This window comes from Mercenaria mercenaria, chromosome 14 (genome assembly GCF_021730395.1).
Source record: "Mercenaria mercenaria strain notata chromosome 14, MADL_Memer_1, whole genome shotgun sequence".
Classification (NCBI taxonomy): Eukaryota; Metazoa; Mollusca; class Bivalvia; order Venerida; family Veneridae; genus Mercenaria; species Mercenaria mercenaria.
This window is the reverse complement of record NC_069374.1, coordinates 44,827,425-44,847,077: the sequence shown is the minus strand read 5'-3', so window position 1 is coordinate 44,847,077 and position 19,653 is coordinate 44,827,425. Positions and strand designations below refer to the sequence as shown.

Genomic DNA, 19,653 nt, shown 5'->3' with positions numbered 1-19,653 from the left:
CAGTATCTGCATTAGTTTTGGAGATAGTAACTTGCATGCAAAACGTGTTTACCAGAAATCTTAATTTCAATAGGGGACATTATTTGACCAAAATGCATGTCAGAGTAATGGGACTTGATGCAATCAACTAGTTTTATTACACCGAAAGCACATGTGAAGTTTCAATTTAATATCTGCATTGGTTCTGCTATAGTAATTGCAAACCAAACTGTAACCAGAATTTTCTAAGTCAAAAAGCGGGCATAATTTGCCCATAATACATGTCAGAGTTGTGGGACTTGACCCATTGTGGTTGGTAATTGATCTAGAAAAAGAAGTTTCAATTCAATATCTGCATTAGTTTTGGAGATGTTATATACTTGCATGTAAAACTTTAACCATAATTTTCTAAGTCCAAAAGGGGGTATAATTTCCCCCAAATACATGTCAGAGTTATAGGACTTGACCCAGTATCAAGCTGGTATTTGATCTAGAAAAAAAAGTTTCAAACCTTTTAGTAATAGCTGTATGTACTTGCACGCAAAACTATATAACCAGGATTTTCTAATTTTAAAAGGGGGCATAATTTTGCCAAAATGCAGGTCAGAGTTATGGGAATTGATGCTATCAACTCGTTTTATGACCCTAAAGAACATAAAAATGAATTTCAAATATATATGTCTTTTAGTAATAGCTGTATGCACTTGCACACAAAACTTTAACCATAGTCCAAACGGGGGCATAATTTGCCCAAAATACATGTCAGAGTTATAGGACTTGACCCAGTGAAGTTGGTATTTGATCCAGAAAAAAAAGTAAGTTTCAAATCTATGATGCCTTTTAGTAATAGCTATATGTACTTGCATGCAAAACTTTAACCTTTAGACTTGATGTTATCAGCTAGTTTTATAAACTTGAAGACACATGCGAAGTTTCAATTCAATGCCTGCATTAGTTTTGGAGATAGTAAATTTTACTTGCACATGTTGCATGTAAAACATTAACCAGGATTTTCTTAATCCAAAAGAGGGCATAATTTGCTCAAAATACATGTCAGAGGTATGGAACTTGACCAAGTGAGGTTGGCAATTGACCTAGAAAAAGAACAAACAAGAGGGCCAAGATGGCCCTAGGTCGCTCACCTGAGAAACACACCATAACACACCAGTGTAAACATGTTTGACCGAGTGATTTCATGGAAAAAAAAATATTCTGACCAATTATCATTTAAATTGGAGCAAAAATCTTAAGTATTACAATAATAAACAAGTATTTTTTATTTGACCTAGTAACCTAGTTTTTGACCCAGATGACCCATATTCGAACTTGACCTGGATTTCATCATGGCTATCATTCTGACCAAATTTCATGAAGATCAATTGACAAATACAGCCTCTATCGCATATACAAGGTTTTTCTTTAATTTGACCTAGTGACCTAGTTTTTGACCCCAGACTACTAGTGTTTCATAATCGGATCCAAAGTGCTATCGATTATCAAATCGAATCGGAAGGATACAATCGATTGATTATTAATCGAAACACTCCTTTATATTATACATGGTAATTTTAAATTGGTTTCACCACCGTCTACACTCAAAAACAGTAATGACAATATATTGTTCTTTAATTTATTTCAGTTGAAATGTATACAAAATGTACATGTAATGACAATAATAACATTCAAAACAACAAGAATCAATATTTGTCTGTAAAATTGTATTGTCACACGTTTCAAACTAACAATTTTCTCCAACCTTGGTGTATTGATGTTATTTCCTCAGGATAATAATTAAAATGGAAATATAAAATAAAATACATTGGTCACAATTCTTGAAAATAGCCAAAATCAACAAAATATCTAAAAAAAAAACATCTTTAAGAGGAGATTTTTCCAAAACAAAAATAGTGATTTTGTGATCTTTATTTCATACTTTTATTTCCTATTTCTATTAAGTGTTTGTACACACATACAAAACAAAAAATATTTACAGTAATATAAACAAACAAACAAAGAGAGAGAGAAAAAAAAAAGAAAAACACACTAGCTGTTGGCACATATTATCTCCAGGAATTATATTTCTGCTTGTAAAAACCAACGAGACCACTATATCTTTTTTAAATCACACCACGAGTGACCTACAGAGATATCGAAAGAATAGTGCATCACATCAGCAGTTCATTCATGTCAAAGATCAAAGCTGTATTCTGTTTGAAGTTTAAGAATTTTGATTGACAGGTAGAAGTGGTTACAACTGGGTGTGATGTAACACTGTGTATTGCAAATATTAGAATCTTATGAATTTCTTGACTTTCTTTCGCCAGTTAGGGTTATTGGATTAATAGGATGTTTTAACTTTCATAAATTTTTAGGGTAAGAAAATTTTGTTTGTGTAATAGTTTGACACGTTTATTTGACTTGTGAAATATCAGTGTAGTTTTATCCTCGTGGCAGATTGAAAAGATTATGCAGTGAAAAAAGATTGAAACTGAAATTAATATTTGTTTGTATAATTATTTGAGAAATTATGATTGTAATAAATTCACGATTGTTACATATACGCAATTGACAGAATGATAGCATATTACGATCAGTCAAACTACCTTTTGTGACGTGTGTCAAATCCATTTGAACAAGAATATAATTATATTTTCCCACGATTTTTCTCACTTTCTTGTTAATAAACAATTGCTTCACATACTATCCGAACTTACAGAAACAGAAAATTATCCAAGTTCCCGGTATTTAAATACAAACGAGTGCTCTTCCTTGACCAACAAATTTGGTAAAATGGCGGAACAACTCCCGTCGTCGGAATCGGGTCCTGAATGCGTGTAGCCCTATTCAGCAAGTTTAGTAAGTTAATACATGGAAAATAGATCAATTATTACCCGACAATCGATTGCATCTCACACAATCGATTGTCACCGACCTGGAAAAATTAACGACGATTATTCGATTGGCCTATTTGATTGTCGGCGACAATCAGGAAATCACTACGAGACTACCCATATTCGCACCTGACCTAGACTTCATCAAGGCAATTATTGATTTTATTCTGATTAAATTTTATGAAAATCCAGTGTAAAATGCAGCCCCTATTGCATACACAAGGATTTTCCTTGACTTGACCTAGTGACCTAGTTTTTGAACCCAGATGACCCATATTCAAACTTGACCTACATTTAATCAAGGCTATCATTCTGCAGCCTCTATCGCATACAGAGGTTTTTCTTTGATTTTAGCTGGTGACCTACTTTTTGACCCCAGATGCCCCATATTCTAATTCTATCTAGATGTTATCAAGGCAATTTCAGGAAGATCAACTGAAAAATACAGCCTTTATTGCATACAAAAGGTTTTCCTTCGATTTGACCTAGTGACCTACTTTTTCATCCCATATGACTTATATTTGCATGTTACCTAGATTTCATCAATGCAATCATTCTGACCAAATTTCATGAAGATAAACTGAACAAGAGCTGTCAGTGGACAGCGCGCTCGACTATTCTCAGTGATTGATAGTATAATATAAGCTATGAGTAAAACTTTAACATTACAATAAGCATATTCTAAGTCGAAAAGGGGCCATAATTCAGTCAAAATGCTTGATAAAGTTGCCTCCTCCTTTTTACAGACTGGGGTCATGATGGTAAACATGTAGTATGCAAAATATCAAAGCAATATCTCAATGGACTTTGAAAATATTTGGGGTGGTACGCAAACTTTAACATTTATTCTTAGTCGAAAAGGGGCCATAATTCAGTCAAAATGCTTGACAGAGTTGCCTCCTCCTTTTTACAGACTGGGGTCATGATGGTAAACAAGTATGCCAAATGTGAAAGCAATATCTCAATGGACTTTGAAAATATTTGGGGTGGTACACAAACTTTAACATTTGTGTGACGCTCACGCTAACGCTAACGCTCACGGCGACGCCGGGGCGAGTAGGATAGCTCCCCTATTCTTCGAATAGTCGAGCTAAAAATACAGCCTCTATCATAATTCCAAGGTTTTTCTTTGATTTGACCTAGTTTTTGACTCCAGATGACCCATTTTCAAACTCGGCCTAAATTTTATTTAGGTTATCATTCTGACTTAATTTCAGGAAAATCAATTGAAAAATACAGCCTCTATGGCATACACAAGGTTTTCCTTTGATTTGACCTAGTGACCTAGTTTTTGACCCAAGATGACCCATGTTCGAACTCTGCCTAAATTTTATCAAAGTAATCATTCTGACCATAATTCATGAAGATTAATTGAAAAATACAGCCTCTATCACATACACAAGGTTTTTCTTTGATTTAACCTAGTGACCTAGTGTTTGACCCCAGATGACCCGTTTTCAAACTCGGCCTAGATTTCATCAAGGTAATCATTCTGACCAAATTTCATAAAGATCAGTTGAAAAATACAGCCTCTATCGCATACAGAAGCTAAATGTTGACAGACAGACGACAGACAGACAAACGACGGACGCCGGACATCGAGCGATTACACAAACTCACCTGAGCATTACTCAGGTCAGCTAAAAATAAGTTTTAAATCTTTATGCCTTTAAATGATAGCTGAATGTACTTGCATGCAAATCATAAACTTTAACCAAGGTGTGATGCCAGGGTGAGTAGAATAGCTAAATGATGGGGGCGACACCGGGTGTGACGGGTTGCAATGTCGTTTATTGCAGTCTGCATCAACAACTGCCTTTATTCCAAGTTTCAAGACAATGCCTTTAACAGTTATAAATAAATGCTCTAGATATAATATATAATATGATGTGTAAATTTCACCTTGCTCTGAGCGTGAGCTTTTGACTTTTGACCTACCTCCCTGGTTCATGCTCTCTGTATATCATCTCATCACATCCTACCTACATATCAAGTTTGATGTCAATACCTTGAATGATTAATAAGCTATATTCCAGACATAAATAAAACAGACACATTTGATATTAGAGTTAAAATTGTGACCTTGACATTTGACCTACATACCCGATATGTTCTCTTTAAACATTGTCTATACACCATCTTCCTACAAGTTTGAAGTCAATTCCTTTCATGGTTATTTAGCTATGCTCTAAACATAAAATATGATGGCCAATTTTGACCTTTTAGCACAATTTGAGACCTTGACCTTTGACCTACAACACCAGTTGAAGAACTTTGCACATTGCCACATTGCCATCTACCTGTATGTCATGTTTAAAGTCAATAACTTTAATAGATTTAAAGTAATGCACTGGACAGGAATAATGACAGACAGACAGACGCACGCGTTCACGCACCATCACATAATGCATAAAGGGCTTATAGATAGGGGCAAATATTTTTGGCAAAGTATTTTAGTAACAACTAGTGTTATGTAACTTGTCTTCAGGTCGTCTTGAACGGTTAATGGGTTATGCTCCCGACATGAAATTGGCCTATGATGGACAGATTTGACCTCTGAGCTCAATTTGTGACCTTGACCTTTGACCTACAGATCCGGTTCATAAGCTATACACATGACATCTTATCGTCACCTGCCTACCTACATGCCAATTTGAAGTCAACATCTTTCATTGTTATTCAGTTATGCATCTGGACACAAAATATAATGAACATAATATTCTAATTGTGATCTTTCAGCACATTTTGTGACCTTGACCTTTGACCTACAGAGCCCTTTCAAACGCTCAGCACATCGTCACATCGCCATCTACCTATGTATTAAGTTTGAAGTCAATACCTCAAATGACTAAAGGGTTATGCTTCTGACACTAATCATGACGGACGGACGGACAGGTGGAAAAACGCACGCGCAATTTTTTTTAAGAGATGTCTTCATTATATACTAATAGGTGTTGGGTCTTTATTATATAGCTCTACAGACTTGTGGTGGATTATGGATTAGAATTTTAAACAAATTCTTTTCTCAAATTATGAAACCTCTTTCACTGTTTCACTGTTTAACTGTTTCACGGCCAGAATCCTAATAAACATAACGTGTTTCAATTGTATGTAACTTTATCAAAAATAGTGAATTTATTATTTAGTAGATTATAATAAATAAAAATAAAATAACTTATTTGTGTAATAAATCCATTTAGATATGAGAATGTCCATCCTTTCCATCTATGCACTAACTACTTTAACTCCTTTTCAGTACATCTGTAAATTAGAATTGATTTCCGTGTCTATTTCACTCGCGAGCGTGGCTATTTTTAACTCTGTACATACATGTCATGGATTCATATGTCAATGTGTTATGTTTTTTGTTACATATATTCAATGAGTAATGTTTATAAAATATTTACACTATCAGTCCAAGTTCAATGGTTAACTTAATGTACTCGACTTCCAGCTTCAGTTGTTTGAAACACAAACTCGTACCAGTCGTACCGATCGATTCCATCAAACGTGACCACGAAATTCTCCGATGTTTTTATATATTTTTTAACGTCTGCAAACTCTGTTTCCGGTGTTATATTACAATCTAGCATTCTTACTGTCACTGAGTGTGGAAGTTTCTCTACTACCTTAACTAGATTACGTAATGATGAACCAGACATTGTTACCTTATACAAGTAAACATCTTGTATATTCACCATTTCCGGTGACAGAGACAGTGACCTTTCACCTAGGTTGATAAACCCCAACTTAACTTCTTTCACTGGAACTAACAATGGTAATGTCTGCAGCAATGTTTCAATGTCAACGGAAGATTTTAGACCACCACACCTAAAACTGTGTAGTTTACTTGCTGCTGTCAGCTCTCTCAGGAATGACGTGGACAGACCGGGTTTAGATAAATATCCTACATTACAATCCTCTAACGACGATACATTCACTTTTAATTGCGACACAGGTATATAGCTCAATCCTAACGTCCTTAGATCTGAATGCTGGGAAAAGTCCAAATTCATTTCTCCGCAGGAAATATCGTGTGTGACACAGTGTAAGTTCTGCAATCTAATATCCGCCATTGATTTTCTGTTTATAATATAATTCAGAAACTCCTTCAGCACATCGTGCTCCATCTTGAAACAATCGATATCAATTGCTCGTAACTGAGAAATATTCTGTAATGTTTTAGACAGTTCACTGGAACAAGAACTAAGTTTGGGTATAAAGTTATTACCTTGCCATGTACTTGAGTAAACAGTTACACATTCCAACGACTTGTTTGTCAACAACCGAATAATTTCCGCTTCCTTACAGTCCCCTACGTAGTAAATTTTCTTGACGCTGTGCAGGTCATCAAGTTCACACTGATCGATAAGTTCACGTAAACAACGAATGCCTTCTATCCTTAATGATATAATAGTTCTTTTATTGTGTATCACCAGCTGTTTTAAATTCAAAAAGTGATTTTGTTGTTGACATTCTTTATCGATGATAAAATCCTGGAAGCAAAGAGAAGTGTTGTCCGTGTTTTCTTTCAAACAAGAAATGTACATGTTTTGTATGTCTTCCAGAGGATCAGCGTACCTGTAATCGCAACGTGCCATAGATCTGTATGTTCTCGTTATTTGATCTTCACTGATTACAGACATTAATTCGCGTGATATTGAAGACATGATTTTTGCTTCCATTCCGCTGATGAAAATAAACACTGTCGACATATCAAGAATATTTTGTACACTGTTGAATCTATGTAACACAAATTTTTCGACATCAATTTCACTTTGGCAGCAAATGTTCTGTGCACAGAAATATTCCTGTACTGTTTTGTGGGAAAACGAAACTTTATAACTTTCACTGGTTAATTTTACTTCCTTACTTTGTGTTAATATTCCTGAGAGAAGACATAACTTCAAATCGTCTTTGTTTAAATACTTCACAGTGACTGACTGATTAAATACTAGCGTGCTTCCACGTTGTTTACTGAATAATGTTTCAAATGCCAGTTGTCCTAAAGCTTTCAGAAGCGCGTAATATTTCTTACAATGTACGTGTTCACTCCAGAATTGTAGGATATCACTCTGGGATGATTCGCTCGTTATTTCTAGTTCCGGGTACTTGTTAACTGTTCTTGACAGCAGGAGTTCAATAATGTTTGTATATAGTTCACCCTTTGACTTTCCTAGAGGAAGATCGTCACACCATAAACAAATGAGATACATCAAAAGGAGGGGAACGGATTCCAGATTATCGAGTTGCTTCTCCTTGATTTTTGTACTCAAAGCCTTTGCCAAGCGTTTGGCTTCAGCAACATTTAGATTTTTTATTTTTGAAATTGCCCTTTCCTTCAACGTTTGTGCTGTTCGTGAGGTTAGTTTTTCTAACTCTACTTTCTTATCTATCTGACTAGTCTTAAGATTAATGGCACTTAATTTCCAAGGTCTTGTCGTTGTCAGGACTGTACACTTTTCCCGTGCATTACGATGAGGTATAGTTTTTGGTAGTTTTACACATTTTTTCCCAGGATGGATCCACTCATCGTGTCCGTCAAGAATTACTAAACATCTTTCACGATGTAGGATCTCATGTAGGGAACTTATTGTCATAGTGCATGAGAGTGATAAATTTTGCACAATTTGATTTACTATCAAATCATCAATACTGCAACCCTCAGAAGAATCCCGTAACAACACCAGAAATAGAAAGTCGAATTCTCGCATTGCATCTATTGCATCTTCTGAGAAATATTTTTCAAATTTCTTTTCTGGACGATGAGCCTGGCACCACGTTACAGCAAGGTATTTTGAAAATGCAGTTTTCCCAAAACCGGCGTCAGCAATTAAATATATTTCACGACTCCGTTTGTTTCCCGACTTGAACATGTCCGACAACTTGACTGGAGTTTTAATTTCTCCCACTACCGAAAACATGCTCTGCACTTCAATGGAATTCATTTGTGGCAAAACGTAAAAATCTACCAATGGAGTGTCGTGCTCCTCAAACAGCGGTGAAAGTGGTATAGAACTGTGCGTGTCTCTGTAGAATATTACCAAATCGTCTCTCAGGTCTGAAATATAAAGAAGAAAATGTCAAATACTGTATTGCAATCCTTAGAGGAAGTTACATTGCATTAAAATTATAAATTTGCACAGTACAACGTTCTCCTATTTACGGTAATAGTTTTATACTATTGCCGACATGTAAAAGAAATACCAATGCTACTATCACTACTTATACAACTACCACTGCTACCGCTATTACTACTACCAGTGTTATTGTTACCACTTCATCTGTACCTGTTGCCACTACCGCTGTAACTGTTACCGCAACCACTGTTACTGTAACTGCTACCACTGTTAATCTCACCATTACCATTGTATTGTTACCACTTCATCTGTTAAGTACTGTTGAAGCTGCCGCTGTCGCTATAACTGTAAACAATAACACTATTACTACTACCACTGTTACCACTTCACTGTTACAACTACCATCTTTATTGTTACCACAACCACTGCCACTGTTGCCACAATCACTGATACTGTTACCATTACTGTGACTGTTACTACTAACTGAAAATTGTAACCACTACCACTGTTACTGTCACCACTGCCACTGTTATTTTTATCATAACCACCGTTACTGTTTCTACAACCACTGTTACCACTTCCACTGTTACAGCTACCACTGTTACTACTACCACTGCAATTGCTGCTACAACCACTGATACTGTTACAGCAACTACTTCCACTGAAACGTTTACCAATACCACTGTTACTGTTACCACATCTTCTGTTCCCTCAAACAATAATACTTTAACCAATAAAATTGTTGCCATTACCATTCTTTTTGTTACTACTACCAATGTAACTGTAACCAGTATGGCTGCTACTATTATCACTACCACTGTTGCCACAACGGCTGTTATTGTAACCAATACCACTGTTACTGTGACCACTGCCGCTGTAACTGTTACCACTTCCTATGTTACCACTACCGCTGTTATTGTTACTGTTGTCTCACTGCTACGACAGTTCTGTACCACTACCACTGTTACTGTTGCCAGGAATACTCTTACTGTTACCACTGCCACTGTTTATGTTGCCACGACTACTGTTACCAGTACAACAGTTACTGTTGCCACGACTACTGTTATTGTTACCACGACCACAGTTACTGCTGTCACGACTACTGTTGCAACGACTACAGTTATTGTAACCACTTCCAATGTTACTGTTACTACCACTACCACTGAAAATGTACCCACTACCGCTGATACCGAGTCCAATACTACTATCACTCTTACCACTGCATTTGTTCTGTTATATATATATGAAGGAATGCTAGGAATAATGTCTCTTAACTATTGTGTAGTATATATATAATTTCTTTGAAATTGATCACAAATAAATAGATAAATAAAGACAATCATTCGATCGATTTCACATAGGCCTATAAGTGATTTTCAAGAAATTTATATATATAACTAAAAATTTGTCAAAGGGAACATCCACCCAGAAGAAAATGTAGCCATACAGATAGTTCGAAATGAATAAAAACAACGGCAGGATCGTGGGAACAGGGGGAGGGGGTGGGGGGAGGGGAAGGGGGCCAGGCCCCTATTTTCGACAGCTAGTCCATTTTAGCTGATTTTCAATGTGTGCACCACTCCCCTCCCCCAATCTGAAATGCTTCCAACGGTCCTGTGTTAAAATAAACACTTTTGTTTTAGTTTCTAAATTGTATCCATTTCGTGATGTAGCAGCCGACATATCAATGACACTGATTAGCCCCAAGTCAAGACCCTGTATTCTCGTATTCGTGACCGTTAAACCGTGAAACAGCATTTGTCTAAATTTATACTTGCCTTAAAGTACAAATTTACTCCTTTCAAGCCATTTGAATAAATTTGTTTTTATTTGACTCTAAACTGTAGACCGACAGCGTCAAATGAAATATACAGCTTGTTTATAAATAGCATCGATTGGTATGTGTCAAAATCTATGGAAGGCCGGGCCAGACTCAGACTGCAGAGTTCGATTTATGCATACACGCGACGTTAGATTGTAACATTATTTTATCTCTACGTGTAGCAAAATTTCGTCTCAGTCGTATGACTTTAAAGATGTACAGTATATGCATATGTTCGATCGCTTGACAGTAGGACAATATGGTAGACTCCTGTTCTAAAATAGTGGGATTTATGACTACGACTTCAGTGGTTATGAGTTTGATCCCCGGGTTGGACAACTAAAAATACTAGAATTTAAAAATACTTTTAAAAGAAACTTTACATCTGGTCTTTTCTAAAGTTGATCCTCCATGAAAGACCAGGGTAAGCATTAAATGTTGATATATTACATCGACAATTATTAATGTTGATCTGCGATCTCAACATTTTCGAAAGTTGGTCTGCAATGCGATATATGACCATTTTGTGTCGACTCGCCGTAAAACCCAACTCACTCACTGGTCTGCAATCTGAATATTTTCGATGATCTATGGCCTTAGATGTTTTGACTATTTACCTGCGATCAGAACATGTTTGAATGCTGATTAACGCTGTGGATATTTCAGAATGAACAAATACTTTTTCTTTTTGCAAATTCAAAGCAGACCTGGTCTATATTGAATGTTGATCTATGGCAAAGATGTCCAGGTCTACATTTTTAAATGTTCAGATCGTAGATTAACACTCAACACTGTCATTGCATATCACCACTAAAGGCTGATGTTAATGATAATTTGTTTATAACACGAACATGAAATACATTAATTTGCTTTAATTCCTATTTTCGAAAATTGTTATATAATTGTAAAAGGTTTTAAATGGGTTAAAGAGAATTCCTATAGTTTTTTTCCTTTCATAGATTTTTTTTTAATTCACATATATGATAGGAAAATTTGTGCTGAAAACAATGAACAAATAAAAACAATAGGTCACCAGGCTTGTTTTTGTGAAAAATTGTTTTGAACACACCCACTGTTGCTGAAACTGCCAGCGATTTTTCAACATTTTCATAATTTTCTGCTTTTTTATAAATACCAACCAAAATATACATCCAGGCAGCACAATACGGTTTTTTCTTTTTACAGATTTTATTATATACTTATTTGATATCATAGTCATATTTGTAATACTCTATCCTTACAATAATGGGTACAAATGAAAAAAATATTGTTCCATATTTACTTTTGTGAACTTTTTTCAATGAAAAATACCCATAGTGAAGAATATTTTTTTTAAATTTTGAAAAAACTCTTTCATAGAATTTTTTCTTTTTCTTCTTGTGTATAGATAATTGTATTGTGAGCATAAAACTGGCTAAAATGTAAGGGTCACCAGGCTAAATTTCATGTTAAGACTGCTAGAATACAACACCTGTTCGGACGGAAATGGCGCGAACCTGGCCAAATTGATTACATGTATGTCTGCTAAAAGTTAAAAAAAAAAGTTTTGAAAATTCTTAATTCTTTCTATAATTGAATACTAAATACTCTGAAAGGTGATATTGTCTTATCAGTACTAAGTCAATTATCTTACATTATATGAACAACACTGTCTTTGTACTAAAATGCGATGTGAAAACACAACCACAAAAATAGCAAGATACCTGTCAGGCATGTTACTTGTCAATACAACATAAACCAGTATCAACATTTGATTACTGATATAACTTATCAAAAATGTTATTTCATTCAAAATTCCTCATATTTAAGATTGTCTGTAACATGTTTCAACAAATGTTGACTTCAGTTCAGTTTTCCATAGAAAGTGTCGGCTGCGCAGAAAGATGCGCATAAAAACTATAGGAAGTCCCTTTAAAATACCAACTTAAGATCATTTTAAGACAAACGGTATAATCTTATCGTAAATTTAGCTCCCCTCCCGGCTTCTTTACAATAACTACTTCATTAAAAGATTAAACACTTTTGTGCAATGTGCATGAATAATCTATTCAGAGTCAAGGATCAGTTTCTTTTGTAAAAAAAAAAAAAAAAAAAAAAAAAAAATTTACAAATTTTGCAATACTACATTGACATTAAACATACTCGTGATACAACGCAACAGTTATTTTCTTCAACATCAACTGTTCTCTGTGCTGTTAGTTTGTAAACGATCGATTTTTAAAAACTCTTCCATATCATTTTACTTAAAATTCTAATCGAGCATTTTTAAATTTTTGTATATATAAAACACTGGAAAACTGCGAGCCGACCGCCAAATCCCTAATTACATATCTTTTTCACCCTTCACCAAATTCTTTTGATTATTTGTTTAAGTTCAGAGGGAGAGGGTGTCTCCATTCACACACTCACTGATTCCTTGATTTATATTATGCGTTTCTCTGGTATAAATGAAACAAGAGCACCGCCCTGCGGGTGCAGACTCTCATCTGAATTTTGTGTCTCAGTATAACAGAAATATTGGCCTACCCATGATTTTCTAAGTCCAAAAGGGGCTATAATTCTTGCAAAAAGCAGGATAGAGTTATGTTTCTAGCTGTACAGAGTCAGCTTTTGATGGTGAACAAGTGTTGCAAGTTTTGAAGCAACAGCTTTGATAGTTTAGGAGAAAAGCTGACCTAAACACTAAAAGACTGAACCAGGCAACGCCGACGCCGACGCCGATTTTCAAAAAAACTCAGATGTCAGATAACCCAATATTTAAACTTGACCTAAAATTCATCTAGAGAAACATTTTGATCAAATTTCATGAATATCCAATGTAAAATGCATTCCCCATTGCTTACACAAGGTATTTCTTTGATTTATCCAAGTGACATAGTTTTCATCTGAGATGATCTATATTTAAATTTCACCTAGATTTGATCAAGGCAATCACTCAGACCAAATTTCATTAAGATCTATTGAAAAATACAGTCTCTATCGCATACACAACGTTTTTCTTTGATTTGACCTAGTGACCTAGGTTTTTAACCCATATGACCCATATTCGAACTTTACCTTGATTCGATCATTATAACTAAATTTTATGAATATTCGGTGTACAACACAGCCCCTATTGCGTACACACAATTTTTCTTTAATTTGACCGGGTGACTTAGTTTTTTACTCTAAATGACTCATATTCAAACTTGACCTAGATTCCATTTTATCTCTCTACAACTGGACAGTCTGGTTTTTTATGTGTCCGGTGCATATCATTGATAAACGCGAAGTAGTCTTTCCTGGGAAGAACCGGATTGAAAATTGCGTAGGTGGTGTTTTTTTCAGGCCAAGTAGGACCTCTTAAAATGAGCATTTGCTCCTATGCAAAGTTTGCGAATGTGTATTTTTGGTCAAGTAAACCTAAAATAAAAATGCACTCGTGCATATTGGTTTATAATTTATTTCTTTGCATCCGTATTATATTAAAATAAAGAAACATTACAAAGACAGAAAGGGAACTTTAATATCAATACGTCTTTAATCATTTCATAAGCCGAATGGCGGAAGTAAACGTACTTACTGTCTTGCATGGAATGTAATCAAATTGCGCATGCGCAAATATTGCTCAAAGGCAGAACGTTACATTGTCTCCAAGGCAATTTTCTGGTTAACCGACAGACGTTATACTGAGCATAGAAGTTGTGTTTTCATGGTGAAAACTCAAAACAATTGAAAATCAATTTGTCTGTTTTAAGTCATAAATACTAAAATCAGTTCAGACAAAGCATATTTTGATGCTGTATGACCGGACTAGTTTCAACATTTACTTTAGCTGAATATTAATTTTGACTTTTGACCAGCAAGCCATACATAATATCGAAAGTGTTGTGTTGGAAGGTGGGTGTTGTGTATTTTATAACTTTTCACACTATTTGCTTAGTATAGTTACAGTTTAACAGCGGAAGGATTTCTCAAAAAGTGAGCATGTTTGTATTGTAAAAAGATTAATTACAATACCATTGCTTATTACCTGTTTTCCGTCTAAGATAGGCATCTTGAACCGCTGCTGATAGATGTGGAGTTAATCCAGCACTTGTCGCCGCACCATTGACCGTAGTTTCAGTCTTTTCTATATCAGACACAGCAGTTTTAATTCTGTTATCAACACTTCTGTTGAAAATAGATAGAGCAGTTGCAGTTTTGTCGTCAATTTTGTGCAGTCCGTCTGCTGTCCTTTCCTCTAATTCAGATACAGAAGCTTTCGTTTTATCCTTAATGTTCTGTTCTGCTACCCGCCTTGTCTCTTCTAAATCAGACTTTGTAGTTGCAGTTTTGTCGTCAATTTTGTGCAGTCCGTCTGCTGTCCTTTCCTCTAATTCAGATACAGAAGCTTTCGTTTTATCCGTAATGTTTTGTTCTGCTACTCGCCTTGTCTCTTCTAAATCAGACTTTACAGTTGCAGTTTTGTCGTCAATTTTGTGCAGTCCTTCTGCTGTCCTTCCCTCTAATTCAGATACAGAAGCTTTCGTTTTATCCTTAATGTTCTGTTCTGCTACTCGCCTTGTCTCTTCTAAATCAGACTTTACAGTTGCAGTTTTGTCGTCAATTTTGTGCAGTCCGTCTGCTGTCCTTTCCTCTAATTCAGATACAGAAGCTTTCGTTTTATCCGTAATGTTTTGTTCTGCTACTCGCCTTGTCTTTTCTAAATCAGACCTTACAGTTGCAGTTTTGTTGTCAATTTTGTGCAGTCCGTCTGCTGTCCTTTCCTCTAATTCAGATACAGAAGCTTTCGTTTTATCCGTAATGTTTTGTTCTGCTACTCGCCTTGTCTCTTCTAAATCAGACTTTACAGTTGCAGTTTTGTCGTCAATTTTGTGCAGTCTGTCTGCTGTCCTTCCCTCTAATTCAGATACAGAAGCTTTCGTTTTATCCCCAATTTTCTGTTCTGCTACTCGCCTTGTCTCTTCTAAATCAGAGTTTGCAGTTGCAGTTGCTTCTTTAATTTTGCGCAGTCCCTCTGCCGTCCTCTCCTCTAGTTCAGACAAGGCTTCTTTCCGACTTTGTATTAGTCTTGTTTCATCCTTTTGGCTAATATTGATTTGATGATTTTTCAACTGTAATAATGGAAGGACAATTATTTTATCTGAATTCAAATTTTACTCACCGATAAAGTGCTGGAAGATGTCCTACAAGTGTTCATATCAGATAATGGTCTAAGTAAACCTTCACCGAATTGTAGTTTCTGTCTATGTTCATATTATAATTATAGCGTATAAAAATATAAAGTATAACAACAACGGAAAACCTCGCTAACTCCAATGTTTTGCTTGCAAAGCACAAAACCTTTACACTATAAACGTCAACATCAATATCGAATGCATGTAATAATAATAATAATAATAACTTGATTTTAAGAAGGTGACATATTAAGAGTACATAGTATACAAACAATTTATTTCAAATATGGCCTTCTACATAAATGTTAAAACACAGTATCTACAATAATAAGAGTATCAGTAGCACAATTTTAACGACAAACACTTTAAAAACAAACTCGATTTGAAATGATTTTACCAGGAGAATAAATCACTGTAATTCATTTTGCATACATGTACATTCATCCATCAATATCATAAAGTTTAAAAGCTACCCTATTTGGCACAAAATGCATGATAATTGATGAAGATTCGAGAAAACGAATAAATAAATAAATAAATAAATAAAATCTCAGTATTAGTAACGTTCTTGTAATAAATAATCCTTAATTTTTCGTTTAAACGTTGACAGATTATCTTGAAGTTTGATGTTTGATGGAATGGAATTCCATAAATGTGTGGCTTTGTATGGGAATGTTTGTTTCAAGTAGTTTGTTCGGGGCTTTAACAAAGAAAGATCTTTACGAGTCGAGGAACGAAGATTATATCTATCGTTATGAGCAAAAGATAATTATTCAGACATATATTTTGGTACAAGGTTATGGTCACATTTAAAAACCAGTACAGCCATGTTGTAATTGCATCCGTTTTCAAAAGTGAGCAGATTCAGATTTTTAAACACGCTACCTGCGATACGATTTTTTGTTATTACACGAATTGCCCTCTTTTGTATATTATATATTTTATCAGTATCTGATTTACGGGCAAGCCTCCATACAGTACTGCAATAGTCCATGGTTGATATAATATATGCATTATAATACAACATCTTCATTTCATCGGTCAAAGAGTACGAAATTCTTTTTAAAAGTGCAACCTTTGAGTTAAGTTTATTCACAACATTGCAAACTTGTGCATGCCAAGTTATATTATTATCTATACAGATTCCAAGAATATTTTGACTTGTTACATTTTCAATTATCGTTCCATTGATAAACAGTTCAAGATTCCTTGCTTGTTTCGTTTTATAATTTGTACTTAGAAGCATACATTTTGTTTTTTCCGGATGTAATGACATATTATTAATTTTGCACCATGTGTTAATGAGGCTAAGATTACTTTGGAGCTCTCTATAACTGAAATGTCAGTGTCGGATTTATGCACAGTGGAATCGTCAGCATACATGTCAAAATTAATAGTGTCTGAAATAAGTGTCATATCATTTATATATAATATAAATAGTAAGGGTCCTAAAATCTGGAACTCCAGACTTTACAAACAGTTTCTTAGAATACAAATTTCTAATTTTAACTAGGTGAGTTCCTTTCGACAGATATGAATCAAATAATTTCAGTGAGTTATCTGTAAAGTGATAAAGCTTTAGTTTATGCAGTAATATTTCATGGTCGACAAGATCGAATGCTTTTCGAAGATCAAGGAATACGGACCCTACATATTTACCACTGTCAACATCTTTCAACCAAGTATCAATTAAAAGTGTTAAATCAGTGTGGCATGAATGTGTAGGACGAAAACCTGATTGTTTTGTGTGTAATATATTTGTCTTTTTGAAATACAATTGCAATGTGCATACATTGTGTGATGGCTTTCTCCATCTTAAAGAGTACGCATTTCATAATTGATATTTATATGTCAAGTTGAGCAAAGACATTTAAATGTGGGTCTGACCAAGCACAGAAGGCCCCCGAATCATGGCGCCCTCCCACTTCAACGTTTGTAACAATAACAAAGGTAATTGTTGATATAGTGCATATGTTCTGGTTGATCGTATTTCCAACACAATAGGGTCCAGACCATCAAACAATCATTGAAAAATTACGCAAAAAATAAGATAAAATGAAGAGTCCCTGTTTCTAGCAAAGTCAAAAAGTCAACAACAAAATCTGGGCAAAGAAAGTTTATCGTTGGCCAAGTATTCCAGAAATGAACCATCAGTGTGAAGAAAGTAATGTATGTGACATTTTTCAGCGTACATAGACCAATTATTCAAAGAGTGATATCCATGGGAATGTCTGTAAGTTGAAACTTTACAGGAAACACCTGCTACTATAATTAAGAATGTTTCGCTAAACGCAGTCCACGTTGAGGCATTAAGAACATTTTCATGTTGCAACTCCCATTTCTTCTAGTATATTAATTGTTTGAAAGAGGAAACTATCCGCGTTGTCCCATATGTACCTTATTAATCAGACCTGGTGATATACTACTATTTTCAAAGAGGAATATTTTCAAAGGTATAAATGAAAACAGTGATAGTTTTATCAACATTACGTATGTTTCGGATCAGATAACATTACATATGAAACATTCCTCTAGTATCTCTCAAATTGGTAATAAAATATTTTTGTTAATACCTGTGATAGTTTATCAACAGCTTGTTTCGATCCATTGTAGTTGAGTAGACATTTTGCATCTTGAAGGACTGTTATGAACGTATCTAAATAATAACCTAACGTCGGTTCATCAAGTTCGAGTTTTGAACTGTGTAAAATTGCATTACGGATGTCTCTCGCCTGGAAATGTATAAAGATAACAAGAGGGCCATTAAGGCCCTGTATTGCTCACCTGATCTATTAACATAAGAACATCAAGATTAACATTCTGACCAGGTTTCATTAAATATGGTCATAAATGTGACTTCTATATTGTTAAAAAGCTTTACTTTTGATTTGACATGATGACCTAGTTTTTTACCTCACCTGACCAAGATTGGGACTAACCTTATCATCATTAAGATTAACAATTCGTACAACTTTCATAAAGATATATTTATATATTTTTTGGTCTCTAGAGTATTCACTACTCTTTCCTTTGATATGACCTGGTGACCTAGTCTTTCATTCCACATTACCCTAGATTCCAACTTAGCATAAACCTAATCAAAGTTAATATTCTGATTTTCATAAAGACACAGTCATAGACTGGATCTCTGGATTGTTAACAAGCTTTACTTTACTTTTGATTTCACCTGGTAACCCAGTTTTTGACTCCACATGAAACAGATTCAAAATTGACCTAAAAGGCATCAAAACAAACATTATGATCAATTTCCATGAGTTTCAAACTCAAAATTAGGTATCTAGTGTGTTAACAAGCCTTACATTTGATTTGATCTGGTGACCTAGTATTTGACCTCATCTGACCAAAAATTTAACTTATCCTAACGATCTTCAGGATTAGCATTCTGACCAGTTCTCATTAAGATATGGTCACAAATGTGGCCTCTAGAATGTTAACTAGCTTTGACTTGAAGTGATGACCTAGTTTATTGACATCACATAACCTGATTCAAACTTGACCTTATAATTAACAAGGTTAATATTCTGATTCATGAAGATACGGTCAATAATATGGCTTGCATAGTGTTAACTAGTCTTTCCTTTGATGTGGCCTGGTGACCTAGTTTTATCTTACTTTGTCTAGATTTTAACTTGACCTAAAAAACATCAAGATTAACATTCTGACCAAGTTTCATGAAGATAATAGTCATTTGTTGAGGGTAA

The 19,653-nt window shown here is 34.9% G+C and overlaps 2 protein-coding genes across 4 annotated transcripts in view; both read right to left on the bottom strand.

Annotated features, from left to right (window-relative positions):
- The window catches only part of LOC123527475 (uncharacterized), a 577,437-nt gene that overhangs the window by 521,147 nt on the left and 36,637 nt on the right, over window positions 1-19,653 (bottom strand). The window lies entirely within an intron of this gene.
- The window catches only part of LOC123527943 (uncharacterized), a 34,837-nt gene continuing 16,794 nt past the window's right edge, over window positions 1,611-19,653 (bottom strand). Inside the window, exons 3-5 of the mRNA XM_053523366.1 lie at window positions 18,505-18,663; window positions 14,785-15,868; window positions 1,611-8,931 (exon numbers count right to left, since the gene is read on the bottom strand). Of these exons, the coding sequence (XP_053379341.1) occupies window positions 6,305-8,931; window positions 14,785-15,868; window positions 18,505-18,663 (3,870 nt within the window). The 3' untranslated portion in view covers window positions 1,611-6,304. The remainder of the gene's footprint in view (window positions 8,932-14,784; window positions 15,869-18,504; window positions 18,664-19,653) is intronic.